The 18,020-nt window shown below is 40.8% G+C and overlaps 1 protein-coding gene across 1 annotated transcript; it reads right to left on the bottom strand.

Annotated features, from left to right (window-relative positions):
• Positions 1-14,376: 14,376 nt before the first annotated feature.
• LOC147889310 (uncharacterized) lies at positions 14,377-16,309 on the bottom strand. The gene is made up of 3 exons (XM_087392043.1): positions 16,177-16,309; positions 15,369-15,498; positions 14,377-15,244 (listed from the first exon to the last, which is right to left on the bottom strand). The coding sequence occupies exons 1-3, from the start codon at positions 16,307-16,309 to the stop codon at positions 14,377-14,379; spliced, it is 1,131 nt and encodes a 376-aa protein (XP_087248169.1).
• Positions 16,310-18,020: the final 1,711 nt, after the last annotated feature.

Below are 18,020 nucleotides of genomic sequence, written 5' to 3'. Positions count from 1 at the left end.
AATTACCATCGACAATATACCCATGGCATGCCTCCTCTCCCATCAAAGCAAGCCAAGGGACCATCTGCAAGGCCAAACATACAAGCACCGAGTTTGCCATCTCCTTTGACACATCTTTATGGTGTGTGTGTTTTAGGATCTAGTGGTCTTGCCAAAGTGCTAGGATTTAATTATGTCTTTCACAAACTATGACACACATGTTTGTGGATGTGGATCTGACTAAACCATCACCACCATCACCTAGGAAATATCTTGGACTGGACTTTTCTTGGACAGATGGCTAGCCATTACATTAACAATCTTCAAGAATGCTACAAGGCCTATATGAGGCATTGGGATTTCCACCCACCTCTAATACACATGATATGGAGGGTATGTTCATATCAATGATTCTTTGGTCATCATTAATTCAAATTTGCAACATAGAAGATGCTTGTGCCCACCATTGCACCAACACGATCACCCCCCCATCTATTCTACAGATGCTCATACTCTCTCATGTCTCAAGTCACCCCATGTCAAGCATACCCTTCTTTCACATCTGTGTAATCCCCCATATCCTAGGCTGCATCATGTTTAACAGACCCTTCTTTCATAGGTTATCTCCTGTACACCTTTCCATATGGCGAGTCTTGAGCCACTTTCTCTTAGGTTCCCAGCTCCCCTTTATGACAAAACTCCACCACTACTTGTCTCTCCTCAATTTTTTTAAATTTCAACATAGTATTCAGCAAAGCCTCCACCTTGTGTGTATTCCCCCATTGTGTATGTGAGAAAGCTGCAAGTGAGACTCCTTACCTCTCTCCCACTCTCTCTTCACATGGTATCAGAGCTCGGTTCGTGGTAAGGAGCTCAAGGAAGCAAACCAAGTTCACAGTGTCTTGGTAAGAGGATCAATTTTGCTTTCCTTTTTTGAGTTTGGGAGCAAATCTCTGCAGGTAGCACATCCGAAAAGTGCAAGAGTGCACTGTCTCAGATTGAGACGCCCTTTGCAGTGTGGCAAGAGGGTAGTATATGCTATGGGCGAAGGCAAAGCCCTTAGTGACATTATTTGTTTGATTCGAGGCCGTTTCGGGGCCCATTTTGGTGGCGGAAGTTTTCCGCAGGCACTCAAAAAAGTGCCATGTTTTTTATGTGCGACCATTGTTTCGCAGGTTGGTGAAAAGTTGCTGCAGAAATTGCATCGTATGCATATGCACAGAGATATTGGGAGTGACAGAATCATTCTTATTGCCTATTGATGCATAATCGTCACTAGGAAGTGACTATGTGGCCAAATACCACTTTTGTCAATTTTGCAAATTCGCCCTTGTGAGGCAGAAGTTGTGTTTTTTGCAGTGACATAATATTTTTACAGTGTTTTGTAATGGCGTTTGATGCTCTTTCATAGATACTTACTAAAAAGCTTGATAAGAACAACTTCCAAGCATGGAAGTTTAGAATGACGAATTTCCTTAAGGGAAAAGGCTATTGGGAGTTCATTACTGGAGCTGAACAAGAACTAGTTATTCCTAATGTTCCCAATCAAAAGGAGTTGTAGGCATTTAAAGGATGGCAAGAGAGAGCCAGAAAAGTTATGTATTGGCTGTCTATCAGTATTTCAGATTCTATGATTGTGCATATTCAGGATGCAAGCACGCCAAAGGAGGCATGGGATACTTTGACAAAAATGTACAGCACAAATACGCAAGCCAGGAAAATCCAGCTCAAGCAGGAGTTGCATAATGTGCAGAGAAAATATGAGCATCAATGACTACCACATGAAGGTGAAGAAGATTGCAGATGCACTTGCTTCCATTGGGTCACCAGTGGAAGATGATGATTTAGTTTCTGTGACCTTGAATGGTCTAGGAAAGGATTATGCACAATTTTGGACATCCATTGCCATCCCTAAAAATTTCTTGATTTTGAGGAGTTGATTGCTCTTCTAATTTCTGAAGAGCAGAGAAATGGTGGTGCATCTTCTTTAGGAGGAACTTCAAAAGAAACTATCTTCTACTCAAATGCTGGAAGAGATAGAGGCAGAGGTAGAGCAGGCCAATCTGGAGGCCGTGGCAAAAATCAAAATATGCTGCAAATTCAAGAAAACCAGTCCTATGGAGGAGGACGTGGTAACTTTAGAGGCAAGGGGAGCCAAAGAGGTCGTGGTGGATGGCAGAGAGGCCAAAATGCAGACATTAATGTTGAATTCTACTATTGTGGTAAAATGGGGCATATGGCTGCAAAAATCAAAATGACATCATGAATGGAAAATTGCAGCAAGGCAATTGTGCATCCTCCAGTATACAGGGTGATGACAGAAATGAGCATTTGTTTATGGTGCAGCACATGACCAATTCCATGACAAGTGCAAAAGAAAGTAATGATGTGTGGTATGTTGACTCAGGTGCATCAAACCACATGACAAATCATGCAGAATGGATGCAGGATGTAAGGAAAATGGAAAGACTAGGATTTGTGGAGACTGATGATGAATCAAACTTCTGATACCATTCTCTAGGTGCTTGCTTAAGACCATAGAGACTCTTCTTCAGCTTGCAAACTAAATGCTCTTTGCCCTTTTCTTCAAAGCCTTCCGGCTGCACCATGTAAATTTCCTCATGCAAATCCCCATGCAAGAAAGCTGTCTTGACATCCATCTGCATAAGCTCCATATCCTCTGATGCCACTAGTCCAAGCATGCATCTAAGTGTGGTCATCTTCACAACAGGAGAGAATATCTCATCAAAGTCCACACCCTTCTCTTGCTTGAGCCCTTTAGCGACCAAATGGGCCTTGTACCTAGGCACATCATCCCCTGTGACCTTCATTTTGTAGACCCATTTACATGGCAATGCTTTCTTTCCATGTGGCAAAGAAACCAAGTCCCAAGTCTTATTCTTCATAACTGAACTCATCTCTGATTACATAGCATACTCCCACTTGTGTTGATCCTCGCGCATCATAGCCTCTTTGTAGCAAGAAGGCTCCCCGCAATTAGTAAGCATCACATAGTCTACCCCTGAAATAAACTTATCAGGTGGTCTAGACACTCTAGAAGATCTTCTCAAGGGCATTTCAGCTTGCTGTCCCCCCTGCATATTAGCCACATTTGGCTCATCATTTCCACCAATAGATGATCCATCATCTACCCTTGATTGTATACCTGTGGGAGTACTTGGTGGTACCATTTCTTGCACATTTGGTGCATGGACAGCTTGCTGTCTATCAACATATGCAGGTGGATTCACATCCTGGAAAGTGATTCTCCTCATTTCCACATCCCTCATGGGTGCCTTATGCATCTTCTTCTCATTGAAGACCACATCATGGCTGCGTATGATCTTCTTTGCTTCTGGATCCCAGAGACAATAGCCCATCTCTCCACTTTCACCATAACCCAGAAAGATGCATTTCCTAGACTTAGGATCTAGCTTCTTTCGAAGCTCTTTTGGCACATGTGCATATGCCTCACACCCAAATATACGCAAATGAGAGTCAGAGGGATTCTTGCCACTCCATGCCTCTTTAGGAATACCACCATCCAAACTCTTACTAGGTGATCTATTTATCACATGCACTGTAGTCTTCATTGCCTCAGCCCAAAAACCACCAGAAAGACTTGCATTGGAAAGCATGCATTGCAACCTTTCTTGAATGGTACGGTTCATCTTTTCTGCAACTAGATTTTGCTCTGGAGTACAAGGGGATGTGAGCTCCCTCTTAATCCCATGTGTATCATAGAAATGCTAAAAGTCATGAGAGAGATACTCTCCACCATTGTCAGTCCGTAGGCATTTAAGCGTTCTACCTGACTGATTCTCAACCAAGGCCAGCCAATTCTGAAATACCTGGAACACATCACTCTTCTGATCTATGGCATAAGCCCACACTTTCCTAGTTGCATCATCAATGAATGTCACATAGTATTCAACCCTGCCTAATGACCGTGTAGGCATGGGACCACATACGTCTGAATGCACCAAATCAAGCATTTCAAACTCTTTCTTTCCCCTTCTTTTATGGCCTGATTTAGTCTACTTCCCATAGAGACAATGCTCACAAAATTCAAAATCAGAGAAACTCAAATGCGGTACATAACCCAAACGGCATAAGAGTTTCATTTTATTCTGGCTCATGTGCCCCAACTTGCAATGCCACAAAGAAGTGCTTGGCTTCTCGGTTATTGCAACATGATTAAATACCCCTGATACATGTAAGGGATACAAAGTCCCACACTTGGCTCCCCTGGCCAAAAGCATAGAGCCCTTCTGAATTTTCCAACTCTGAAAGCCAAAAGTGGTGTGAAAACCAACATTATCTAGCTGACCCACTGAAATAAGACTCTTGGTCAACTTAGGCACATGTCTCACATGTTTCAAAATAAATGCAGACCCATTTGCAAAAGAAAACTTTATGTCACCTACTCCCACTATGTCACATGCATAGTCATTTCCAAGATGCACACAATCTGTCTTTCCACTGTCATAAGTGGAGAACCATTCCCTATGGGGAGTAACATGGAATGAAGTACCAGAATTCCAAAATCCAATCCTGGGAATATGCATCATCTGAAGTGGTAAGCAACTCTGCAGATAAACTAGACATGAAGAGAACGTCATTGTCACTATCATGTGTGACTGCATTGATCTCCTCGATCTTCACTTTTCCTTTGTCCTCCCTTGGACTCTCTTCCTTTTGATTTGCACCCCAATTTGCATTCTTTTTCTTATCCTTTTGCTCTCTTTTCAGCTTGTAGCAATCCTTTTTCATATGGCCCTTCTTGCCACAATAGTAACACTCAATGTTCCGTGCCCTGGATTTGCTACGAGACTTCCCTCTTTCTTGGGGCTTCCCCCTAAACTGTGATCTGCCCCTTTGTACATTTAAGGCTGCATCCTGCTTGTTGCCGTCCATAGACTTTCGTCTAATCTCCTCGGCCAAAAAGCTACCCACAACATCATCAAATTTCAGTACTCCACCAGGTGCAGAGTTACTGACAGCTGTATGGAAGGTATCCCACGAGGATGGCAATGAACATAAGAGAAATATTGCCTTAGTCTCCACATTAAAATTCATCTTCTGAGCCTGAAGCTAGCTGAAAATAATATTGAATTCATTCAAGTGAGAAGCAATGGAGACCCCTTCCTTCATCTGCAGCTCAAACAACCTCTTCATGAGGTAAAGTCTATTAGAGGCAGTTTCCTTTTCATAAGTGGCACACAATTTCTTCCACAAATCTTCCGTAGTCTGCTCATTTACTACTGTGAAATAAACTGACTCTGCAAGATGAAGTCTAATAGTAGACTTTGCTAATGCATCCAACTCATTCCAATCATCCTCAGACATATTTGCAGGCTTAGCTTCAATCCCTGCCAAGGGTTTAATCTGCTTCTTTTGAATAAGCACATCCCTTATTTGTTCTTTCCACAAAGAAAAGTTTGTCCCATCAAACTTTTTAATGCTGAAAAACTCCTTTTCAGACATGGAAGAGGATGCCATGATGCAAATGAAACAAAATCCCAAATGCTAGTGCCTGCAAGAGAGAATCACACCAAATACCAGGTGCACCCAAATGTGTATGCCACAATAGAGTGAAATATCACCAAGACTCAAAGCTCAAAGCATCAAAAGATGCATCTAACTCATGTGCATATACTATGCATCCATATGAGCAAATCTGGCCCAAAAGAAAATGCCAACTGCAATGGCAATCCAAAATGCCAATAAGTGCCAAATGACTCAAGCATAAACACCGTCCGAGCACCGTCCACTGGCATATGCATTAATAATATCTCATCCAAGCGATCATAGCACTATCAGTGCATCAGTAAAGACATGCATGCAAATGAGAGTCTGTAAAAGCATAATCCTATATTATACATGTAAAGACACAACCACGTACCTGTGCACTCTCCATATCTTGGGTAGTCATGCATGGTTCACATCAAGATACCCCTAACCAAAATATCATTGGTATGTCTAGGAGCTCTAGAAATATCAAAGACCCACACTCCTATCCATAAGATCTGTAACTCCTCTATCAAATGTGCCATGTACACGTCCATATTTTTGGCCTTGTACTTCCTTGGCACAAGTAGTGCAAGCATGAGGTGTCCCTTCTTTATTGTTAGCCATGGTGGGATATTGTAATTCACCAAGACTATGGGCCATGTCGACCAAGATGTCATGTAACCCGAAAGGATTGACTTCGTCCATGGCGAGCCCAAGATGTAAGTTGCGTGGCTCCCTCACAAAGTTTGGCCATTGATTGTCTATGTGCTTCCAAGCTACACAATCTATGGGATTACTCAATGTGTCATCAGTGGACCGATGAGATGCATGCCAAGTCATCAACTTTGTTATGGATTTGCATTGGAACATGTGTTGTATTCCTGCAATGATGGAAAAGTGTCTCAAGACCTTTACCGATATCTGCTCACTCTGCAAGTCATCTCTGTATTGTTGTTTCCCACACTTCGAACAACTAGGCAAATCTCCATGCTCACGATGACAAAAAAGAATACAGTCATTACAGCAAGCATGGATGGTATCATAATCCATACCCACCATTGTTAGCATCTTCTTCGCTTCATCTCTTGATGCGGGCATGGTATTTGGTGCAAGAAATATCTTCTAGAGCAACCTATCACAATTCAAGCATACATAGGCTTTGAATAATGATGATTCTCAAACATACATGATGATTCTCACCTCTCTTTTCCCCTCTTTTAAAGCAACAAAGAAGTCATGTCACTAATCCTACAACTTAGAATACCTGTAAGACATTAAGCAAGCTTAGAATCCTATAGCCTGACATTGAGCAAACATTTACAGACTCTTGCATTCTTTGAATTAGAGTGACAGAGGTCTATATCTATTTGCTCAATGGTAGGCTATTGAAGGTTCACGTGGGAAAAAAGAGAGAAGGAAAGAGAGAAGAAAAGAGAGGAGAAAAAAGAGAGAAAAAGAGAAGAGAAAAAGGAGAAAAGAGAGGAGAAAAAAGACAGAAAAAGAGAGGAGATAAGAGAGAAAAAGAAAGAAAGTAAAAAGAGAAAAAGTGGGGATAAAAGAGAAAAAAAGAGAAGGAAAGAGAGGAGAAAAGAGAGGAAAATAGAGAAAAAGAGAGGAGAAAAAAGAGAGAAAAAGAGAGGAGGTAAGAGAGAAAAAGAGAGGAGAAAAGAGACGAAAAGGGAGGATAAAAGAGAGAATGATAAAAGAGAGTCGCAATTTAAACATACATAGGCTTTGAATAATGATGATTTTTAAACATACATGATGATTCTCAAAACAAACAATATCCAAATAATGAGTCAAATTAATGCGGGAGCTAACCTCATTAAGGCCAAGACACCTGTATCCGACCACCCATACTTTGCTTGTAGATTCAAGATTGAGAGACAAGCCCGTAGTTTAGACATCCTAGTACCCTTGTACAACTGTGTTGATTGCAACTCTCGCATATTGAGCTCAAACTCTGATATCACGTGTACATGTGATGTAGTGCCCCTGAAAATAGAATCCATCATGTCCAGCATACCCTTGTCATCATCTAGCACATCCAAGAGACCATAGCCTTGCTCAAACTGTGAAGGTATATGCGCACCCTCGCCACCCTCCTCGTCCTATCTCAAGATTTCATGTAAATATAAGATCTGGTCTCAAGGTTTCGTGTCATAATGGTGTCCAATATTAATCACGAACTCAAATAGCATTGACTTACCGATGATCCATCACCACGTGCAACACCAATGGTGGATATTGGTTCGGGCTCCTTCCCATACATCCGCAAGTGGCGCATGACAATACGACGTTGATGCCATACTTCTCGCTTGCAATGAGTGCAATGACAATACAACCTCTCCGTAAGCCACTCTGTGCTCCCCGACATTGGCACATCATCTGATGAGCTTCCACTTGTCCCTTCCATCTATACACTTCCAAAATCACAACATGAGCTACAAGGAAATCTATTAAGATCCAAAAAATAGCCACCCATGAGCTCCTTTTCTCTCTTCTGATAATAAGTTCCCTGAACGGTCGCTATATAGCGATGCTTTGCCTTGAACTTTCGTCGCTATATAGCAATGCCTTGCCCTGTTCCGTCACTATAAAGCGACGCTTTTTAGATATAAACATCGTTATATAGCGACTGACCAATGTCGCTGGGGGCTTAGACCCGAAACCTCGTGCGATGCCGTCTTTCATATTTCTATTGCAGGAAAAGCAAAAATCTCTCCTCCCACATTATATTCAATGACCTCGCTTTCCTCCTCTCTATTCCCTAGTCCTCACCCCTGCCCAGGCCTCTCTTCCAATACTTATGCTCCCTTTCCACCCTTCTCCCTCTCTACTTGTATGAAAGGAAGTTTTTCAAGAAGGTGAGTCTCTTTAAGCAATGTAGGTTCATTTTTTGTGAGATTTCATTTTGTGAGTGTTGAAGCATGTTTCTCCTTGTATTGCTAAGGCTATGTGCTAATTTTCATGCTTGATTTTCAGAGGTTAAGGACAAAAAACGAGATTTGGTGAAGAAAAGAAGACTCACCTCTTCTCTTTTTGGTATTTCTCTTCCTTCTCTTTCTCCTTTTTTGTAGGCTTATGCTTTCTCCTTATTTGTAGGTTTATGCTTGTCTCCTCAATCCAATCCCTTTGAAAAGTTACTTCTCTAAACTCCTTCTTCCTCTAACTAGAGTTATTTGAAAAATGGTATGTTTCCTCTCTTTTGTAGGGCCAGTCCATGAAACACCGAGCGGGACTTTTCCAAGTAAGAAAGTGCTTCCTCAAGAAGATGACGATCATCAAGAATCACCACACTTTATTGAAAAAGATAATTAAGTACTCTTAGGTGAATGTATGATGCTAGAGTATGATGATGATATGATGATGATATAGGAGATCAACTCGGTATAGAGTTAGAGATAGACTTGTTTGGTGTGTTAAGGATGAAGCCGTTGATGTAAATGCTCTTCGTTAAATTTTCTCATCTCAAACTTAGACATGAATATATGAGCTTCAAAGGCTTGATTTACATGCTCTTGTACTTTTATTCTTTCAAAGGAGCAAACATGTATGAAAAGAAAAAAGATTTGTCATTGGGAAAACGTATCTTTTAAGGTCGGTATGGAAAAAAACACTCTATGTAAAACGTCGCTATAGGAAACCGTCTTAGTGTCGCTATATAGCGACCATTCACAAGTCTAATAAGTGTCACTATATAGCAACCATTTACAAGTCTAATAAGTGTCGCTATATAGTGACGCTCTTTAAACATCGCTATATAGTAACACTTGATAAATCCTGCTTTGGTTACAGACGATTAGCGCCCTACGCATGCTAAACGTCGGTGCTTAAGCATCACAATAGGACCCGTGTGTAGTAGTGATATTGAAGATAGATGGCCAAGCTTCAAGGAAGAACCTAGGAGCTTGAGACTTGGATTGGGTATGAACGGTGTGAACCCATTTGGTCTCAAAAGCACCTCTTACAGTGTATGGAAAGTGATATTGGTGAATTATAATCTTCCACACTCTATGGTGATTAAGAAAGAACATGTTATGTTATCCCTTCTAATTCCAGAAACATAAAGTAAAAAATATTGATGTTTATTTGGAGCCTTTGATTGATGAGCTAGAGATACTTTGGAGAGGTATTGAGGTGCATGATGTGAGCAAGCCTCCCTCGTCACGAGACTTCAATTGCAAAGCAATCTTGATGTGGACGATTCATGACTTCCAAGGCTATGGCAAGTGTTCAAGTAAGCATTGCACTTTTATTTATGAGTAGGCAATCGATGTGGCAACCTAAACCCACCTTCAACTCTTAATTGAGTCTATTGTTCAGGTCTCACTACATTGGGTTATCATGCATGTCCTGTTTGTGGTCCTTTGCTAGTTGCCTCATGGGTAGACGCATTGAATAAGATCATCTATGAGAATCACCATCGATTTCTTCCACCTGATCATCCTAGATATGCCACCCCTTAGAATGAATTCCCCCCACAGTCACTCATTGCAGGAGATTGGATGAGAATTTGGGACGGTTTCATGACTCCTCCACCACTTGGCATGAGCCGGTAAGGTTTTGTAACTATTATGTGCTATATTGAATGGAAATAAAGATTGCTCGCTAACACCAACTTTTGTTTAGATACTCCATCTTTTATTGTTTACCATTTTGGTCCCACCTCAAGATCAATCACCTCCTTGATCCCATGCATATCTTCAAGAATTTGGCATCTACCATTTGGGAACATTTGAATGGGACATGAGATTCCACAGGCATAAGGGAGGATCTATGCACCACAGGGAGGATGCGTGAAGCTTGGCCACAAGAGAGGCCAAATGGGCATATCTTTTTACCTCGTGCACCGTGGAGGTTATGAAAGCTAGAGATGGTGGCGGTGAAGTGAGCTATCACTACAAGTCGTACTCCCACTAGATACATGAGGTGTTTGAAGGGGGCCTTCACAAAGAGCAAGAAAAGAGGTGTAGAGTAATTATATGGCTTGAAATCTCATGATTGGCACAAGATGCTCCAAGTAAGTATTTTATGTGCATAATATCTTTTTCCTTCCAAATTTGTGAGTAAATTAGAAGAAACTAATCAACCATTCCTTGTGTGTTCAATTCATACTATCTACTAGCATTTCTCACAGTGCATCGAAGGACATGAAGGATTATATTTACAAGATGGGCGAGCTTGTGAGATACTTTACAAGATACAAAATGTGAAGCTTATCAATGCTCCATGCAAGGTGTTCATATTGCTAATATGGCATACTGTTTTCTTTCTAGGTATGTGAGCTCAAAGGAAATAGATCCCACTATGCTTGAGAATGCTCGAGTTATGTCAATGGAGGTGGTTTGTTTAGTGGAGGATACATTTCCATGTTCTATTCTCACAAGCCAACTACATCTCATAGTGCATTTGGTGGATGAGATTGCTATATGCAGTACTGTACATGCATGATAGTTGTTCTTGCTCGAGCACTTCATGAAGACCTTGAAGGGTTTCGTGAGACAAAATGCAAGACCCGAAGGTAGCATGGCCGAGGGTTGGTTGGTACAAGAGTCACTTGTATATATTTCTGAGTTTCTTGTTGATGTCGATAGCTCTCTCCCATGACTATGTAGGAGAGATGATGAAGACCTAAGGATGACCTCTATTGTGCCTCAAGGGAAAGGACGCAGCAAAGTAATAGACACAGAGTTGCTTAATAATATCAACCTTTATTGCATGCTTAATAGTGATGTGCTGAAAAGATGGGTGACAAGATACGAGGATGGAAAGGCAAGAAGACAAGGAGAAAGGGCCCTCTTTCATACACACCACAGATCTCGTGTGCCATACCCTCAGCATCTAAGAGCACTTCCAAAGGATATTCATGTGGATTGGCTACTTGATGAAATGGAGAGAGCAGAGAGAGACGAGGGGATGCATATCACAATGAAAGAATGGGAATATGCTAGGGGATGGATGAGCAAGGTTGGTATATAGAATGTTACGCATAAGTTAGGAGCTTTCAACAATTTAGATTGCTTATTTAATTGATTTTGTCTTGGTGTAGTGTACTATGTTTAATGCTATATAGTGTGAGGGCAAGCATTTTCAAACACAATGGATTGATGATAAGAGAAACACACAAGATTGCAGCGTCATTGCTAGCTTAGAGGGAGCCAATGGAGCCATGGATGATTATTGTGGCATAATCCAAGATATTATTAAGCTTGACTTTCGACGCTTCTTTGTGTATGTTTTGGATGTAAAGTGGTTTAAGGACGTGGTGGAAAGAGGCCCTAATGCAACAATGAAATGCCATGCAAGTGGCTTTGTATCTATTGACTCCACAAAGTTTTGGCAAAGTAAGAAGGACACACTAGTACTATTGCAACAATGTGAACAGTTATTATATACACATATAAAAATACTCACTTTTAAATATTTGATACCTTCGATGCAAGGAAAATAACATGATTGTATTTGTGTTTGAATTAAGTTGTCTATCAACCAATGGTGGACAATAATAGGTGGTGGCATGTCATACCTATTACGCCACGTTCCAAAGTAATGTATAGTACATTTACTAATATGGAGTGTATGGAGGATGATCATGGCCATGGAGGTGATGATGACCATGATACGAGAGAGAAGGATCATGAGATAGGAGATACAGATATTGAGGCCATTACCCATGAGGACGAGCCTACCATTGGTGATGCTGATTTCCATAAGCACATGAGTAGCACAAGTAGTAGTGGGCTGAATGTATTTGTAGATCTTAACACTGGTTTGGATTTTGAAGTAGATAGTTTGGCAAGGGTTGATCTCATTGAGGATGAGATTGAATCGTAGCCCATCATTGATATTGGCAAAACTATTTTAAATATTATCTCATTCTCCTCACCTCACTTAATTTTTGTATATGTGGGTTTGCCAAAAAGCATTGATATTTTTATTAAAATTATGTGCTTTGGTAATCATGGGCAATGTTTGGAAAGCAGTGATGTAAATTTATCAGCCTGCACCAAAATATCACTTTTTGTATTCTCTGTTTTGCGTCTAAATCTGCATCTAATTCGTAGTGCAGACACGCTAATAGATGCGCTATTAGATGCACAAATAGATGCGCTTTTAGACGTGCCCATATTTTCACTATTCTAGCAATGCATGTAGACGTGCCCGCTATTTTGCGCATCTATCAAGCGTGTCTATACTTGCTTTGTCTTGTTGTGCATAGATATTTTATCTAATCCAATGATCATATTCATTTCAATCATCCTCCCCCAAACCTCTCCTTAAGAGAGAAAGATAAAGCTACTGCTCTTAACAGTGAGAGTGATTTGTGACCAGGAAAAGTCTTCCATGATAGCCATTGCCTCGACTCCTAAACTGCAAAGATTATATTAACTTTAATAAAGGGCCTAGGAAATAGAAAGATGCCTTAAAATGCTAGCAGCCACCCCATTGGGGGTAAGCGCCACACAATATTGTGCATGTTGTTATGTAGTACTCCACCGTCCCCGGGGAGGCCACATGTAAAAACCCCATGTAGCATGTGTGATCAAGGGGTATTTTAAAAAACCCCCACCTACAGATTTTTATAATCTATTTACCCCCCTTCTGTCAATTTTGAGATGATTAAAGTATCCCTTATGTATGGAAATTTTCACTTTTTGAATTAAAAAACCCCTAGTGTATGTATATTTTCTGTAACTCCATAAAAATATAAAACCCCTTCTATTGATCGCACATGCTATCTTACATGTTTGTAGTGGCCCCCCCAGGTACTCGTATCATAAAGAAAGAGGACATGTCAAGCTCTCCTTTCACCATTTTTTGGATGAACAATGCCTTAGTATTGGCCCTCACCTGACCTAAAGCATTGTCTCTCATAGTTTTCTATGTTTCACAAACTTTTCTAAAATTAACAAAATAAAAATTAGCTCCCTATTCCCACCTGATGACTATGATAGATTTGGATTTCAATTCTGAATTCATGAAGGCCATTTTAAATCATGGATTAGTAATTAGAAGCTAGCCCTCCTAATAACGTCCCCCTTACCCATTAGTGCTAAAAAGTAGCCCTCCATAGCATGTGCGTCGATTGTTATGAAGCCTTTTGAAGGGAATGCATAATCATGAAACTGATAGAGACACGTCAAAATGATTTCATTCTAGAGTCTCAGATTCAGAATCATGTAAGAAAAGTTGGTACATACTACGAAAGTGAGACAAAAGCAAAGAGTCTACAATGACCTATAGCTTATGACCAACCTAGTGCTCATTGAAACTTGGTTGAGCTTGTAAAATTCCCAGAAAATTACGACTCAAAATCAAAGGTGCCTTTTTTAAAGAAGAGAATTTACATATTTTTCGACAACGGTATAATTTTTTAAGATATTTATAATGAAATCGTGACTAAATCTTAATGTTACCTTTAATTTTAAAGGTTAAATAAACATTTTTTTCAAGCAATGGACCAACCACATGATGCATTTAATGTGATATGATGTTTAATCCATCATATTATCGTAGTGCTTCATGATGGATAGCTTGCTTTGTTTAGCAGAATCAAACCGGGACATCATAAATCAGTATGGCTAAAGCATTGATTCCCAATCCAAGTGAAAATTTCAGAACTCATTATAGGACCCTTGTGCAATAAAGATGTGCATTATAATATGAGACTGACCTAAATAATCTAAATCTTGATCAGACTGATATGCCCCAAAGGACTTTTACATAGGCTTATGTACGTCTAAAAATTATTATTGTAGTGCATACGCGAGTTTAAATCATTCCTTAGGCGATAGAAGCAGCAAAATCAAACCACTAAACATTAGTACCGGAGAGGATGTGCCAGTGACTCGAATTTTCTTCAGTGATAGGTTCGCTTCGTCAATATTCGCCTCGGCTCTGAATATCTTCCGGCAGCTCTGAACAGGCGTTTCTCGTCGATGTGTGTGTTGAAAGGGATGATTCATCATTTTCTCCAAACAACAGCTCATGTAAATCAGTGAAAACATGACAGCCACTGTCCGAGACGACTAACTCACCTCCCTTAATACTTTGTGGAGGCTTTTCCAGCACAAATGGCTGTTCAAGTTCAGGTTTCGCAACTTGATTAAGGTTAGATTGAGGTCGCTTGTTAAATAGGAGAAAGTTTGTGCTTGAGTCACCACTGCTTGAGGGCTCATGGGGATGCCATGAAATTCTTCCGTTAAGAGCAAGCGTTTGCGGAGGCAAGAAGTTGTGAGAAGAACACAGACTAGAACTCCTAGAGCCCAATTCAATCCTGTCACAGCTTGAGGACGATATGGAATTCACCCTTGAAAAACTGGTCGTCAAGAGCTGATTCATCTTTTCTTGAAGCGTTGGTTCTATGCATGAGGCGGAGCTCGAGCTGGTACGCATGCCAATAGTTGACTCCTTAAAGGTTTGCTGCGGCCCATACAAGGGCTGCGGCCTATACAAGGGATCTAAAAGAACTTTCAAACTGGGCTTTGGACACAAGCCTTGAACTCTTATCTGAGACTCTTTGCCAAGGCGAGCCTCCGCTTCGAGTCTTACGCTCTCCCATTGAGCAAGGTGATTGAGAGTGGATGATTTAGACTTACTGTCTGAACCAAAATTGGACTCGGGTGCACTATGTTGGGAACCGGTGTCGGGACCCGTTCTTTGCACCCTCTTCTTCAACACTGTGTTCCAATAATTCTTGATCTCATTGTCCGTTCTCTTAGGAAGCTGCGACGCAATAAAGGCCCACCTGAATCCAACAAATCCGTCAGAGTCCATGCGCCATGTGAAAACGCCACTGATAGCAAGTTGCTTCATGCTATCTTCCAATTAACATTAGTATCTTTCGTGAAAAAAAAAGGGGCACTGCTTACTTGTTCCCTACCAACGCGTGCAACTGGATGATCTTTTGTTCTTCAGCGTTCGAGAATCGCCCTCGTTTGATATGAGGGCTGAGGTAGTTTGTCCAGCGGAGGCGACAGCTTTTGCCACATCGAAGAAGGCCTGCAACCAGAACGTGTCATTAAGCTCTCTCTCTCTCTCTCTCTCTCTCTCTCTCTCACACACACACACACACTCACACACACACACACACACACACACACTCACTCACACACACACATTAACAGTTCAGAGACGCAGATCCATCCATATATAACATTTGCGGACCAAATATGTAGCAAATGAAGATGTCCACTCATGATGTTCACAGATCCTTTCGCGGGATGTGGACAAAAACTGATTCGATCAATTGCTAGCTGCCTCGATTCATCTCTGTTTCTCTCTGTCGATTGCTAGCTCGTCTTGCGCTTCACCCCTCTCCCTCTCTCTCTCTTCCCTCCACGTCGCTTATTCTCTGTTACACACTCGCTTAGCGCGCGGGTATACTTGGTAGGAAAATTGTTAAGCTACAATTGTTATTATGGAAGGACTAGTGCAACCTGATACACAGACATAGAAACCGTCACAAACAACGCAATTGCCACACTTTCAACAGGCAACCCCGTGTAACTGTCCCCGCTGCCTGCCAGCGCTCCCCAACCAGGAGTATCTCTCCACCAAGGGGCTAAATGCTCATGGAGGGGATGCCCAACCAGAAGCATCTCTTCAATGCTCACGGAGTGGCTGATGGGCATGCAGGGAAGGCCGAGGCCGGAGACCGGATCAGCAGAGAAGACCTACCGCATTTCTTAGGAAGAGCGCGCCAGTTACTGTGGCCATTCTGGGCGATGAAGGAGATGAGTATGTGGTCTTCCTCTGGCGTCCAGGGGCCTTTTTTGAGGCCTTCCTTTTGGCAAGAAGGGGAGCGACTCATGGGGAGGGGAAGGGCGGGAAGGGAGGAGGGGAGGAAAGGAGAGAGGTGGAAGCTATGTAAGGCGAGAGAGAGAGAGAGAGAGCTGTGGAAGCTATGTAAGGCGAGGCGAGAGAAACTATGAAAGCTGTGGAAGCAATGAAAGGGGAGGCGTGCATGGGGCAACGTAGCCATGCACGTAATTTATCAAACGGAGATTTTTATACTCTCCCATGCACGTAATTATTCACTTAAGAGGAACCCTAACAAATTTATGTAGATCACGTTGTGATTGTTTTCCCAAAACATATAAGGACACTTAAACTTTTATGTATTGTGTCCTCTAGTGCCACCTAACTACTTTTAAGGCCACCTTCTTTCATCTTCCCTCCCCTTCCTTCTTTTCAATCAGCTACCCCATTGTCTCCTTCAACTACCCCCAAGTCCGTTTGCTCCATCAAGCATAGTACCACAAAACAATGTCAATTTCAACATTACTTTTCGTAGCGTCTTATTTAGAAAATGCAAAACGTCAAAATACTTTTTGAAATTGACAGGCATCGAAATTAACATTTTGACATCTTTGACAACATAAGCATCAACATAAACAATGAAATAAATATCAAAATAAACACGAACCCAGGTTAGAGAAAGACTTTGTAAACATTGATGAAAACGTGGAAAAAAATATTGTAGGGGCTGAAATTGATAACTTTGAACTCTGAAAGATATATCCTAGATCATGTGTATACTATGAGTCATTTGAAATGTTTGGATGCCATTCACCATTTAATCCAAAGAAGCATTAGATGATCATCTCCTATCTCTAACCAAGTCCCATTTTTTGTGACTTCAAATCTATCTATCATCATTTAGTCTAAAGAACAGTCAAATGATCATCTATCATTTGCAACCAAGTCCCATGTGTCTTGTGAATTGAAATGCAGACCTTCTGAGTCCAAGTCATCTGGGATAAGCTTAGACTTTCTTCATTCTTCATAGTACATGCACAAGGTGTATAAGAAACGTTAGCTTTCATGCCCTCCATTTTACATTCCTGCATGGAGCGCTACATTTTCACATCTTCAAAAACATGGCATTTTCAAGATGCAACTTGAATCACATAGCACCACTTATTATTGATGCAATTGCACTGAAGAGTAAACAAGAATAATTAATAATAAGTTCACGGCTCATACTCTCACAATGCATGTGTAAAACAAATGTAATCATATGATAAAAAGTGCTTACTTGCTCACAATGCATGGTAGAATGAACATGTGAGTAGGATCATTCGAAATTAGTCAATTGAAAAATAAATATCCTCATAATTATAGTATGATCCCCTCTATACAATGCATAGTAGAATGAATGTGTGAGTAAGGTCATCAAAAATAGTCAATGGAAAAAAATATTTCTTAAATAATTTTTTATTACCTCTATATATGACACCAGATATAAATATTTTGAATTCTTTAAAATTCAAAGATTAATACCTTGATTTGAAAGACAAATACTTTCAGTTCTTTAGAATTCATTTGGACAATATGATTCCCATATAATCCATCTTGCTTGAAATGAGACTTGTATCCTTAGTACCACCTCCATCTTGCTTGAAATGAGACTTGTATCCTTAGTACCACCTTTTAAGTCTGCCATGACTCCATGATTGAATGTATTCTACTTTACATCAATCTTTTCTAGTAGGACATGATTGCCATGCGATTGAATCATT

This window comes from Dipteris shenzhenensis, chromosome 20 (genome assembly GCF_047967505.1).
Source record: "Dipteris shenzhenensis isolate YYH24624 ecotype China chromosome 20, Dip_SZ_1.0, whole genome shotgun sequence".
NCBI classification, from domain to species: domain Eukaryota; kingdom Viridiplantae; phylum Streptophyta; class Polypodiopsida; order Gleicheniales; family Dipteridaceae; genus Dipteris; species Dipteris shenzhenensis.
Note: the sequence above shows the minus strand (reverse complement) of the source record. Positions and strands in the feature narration are given on the sequence as shown.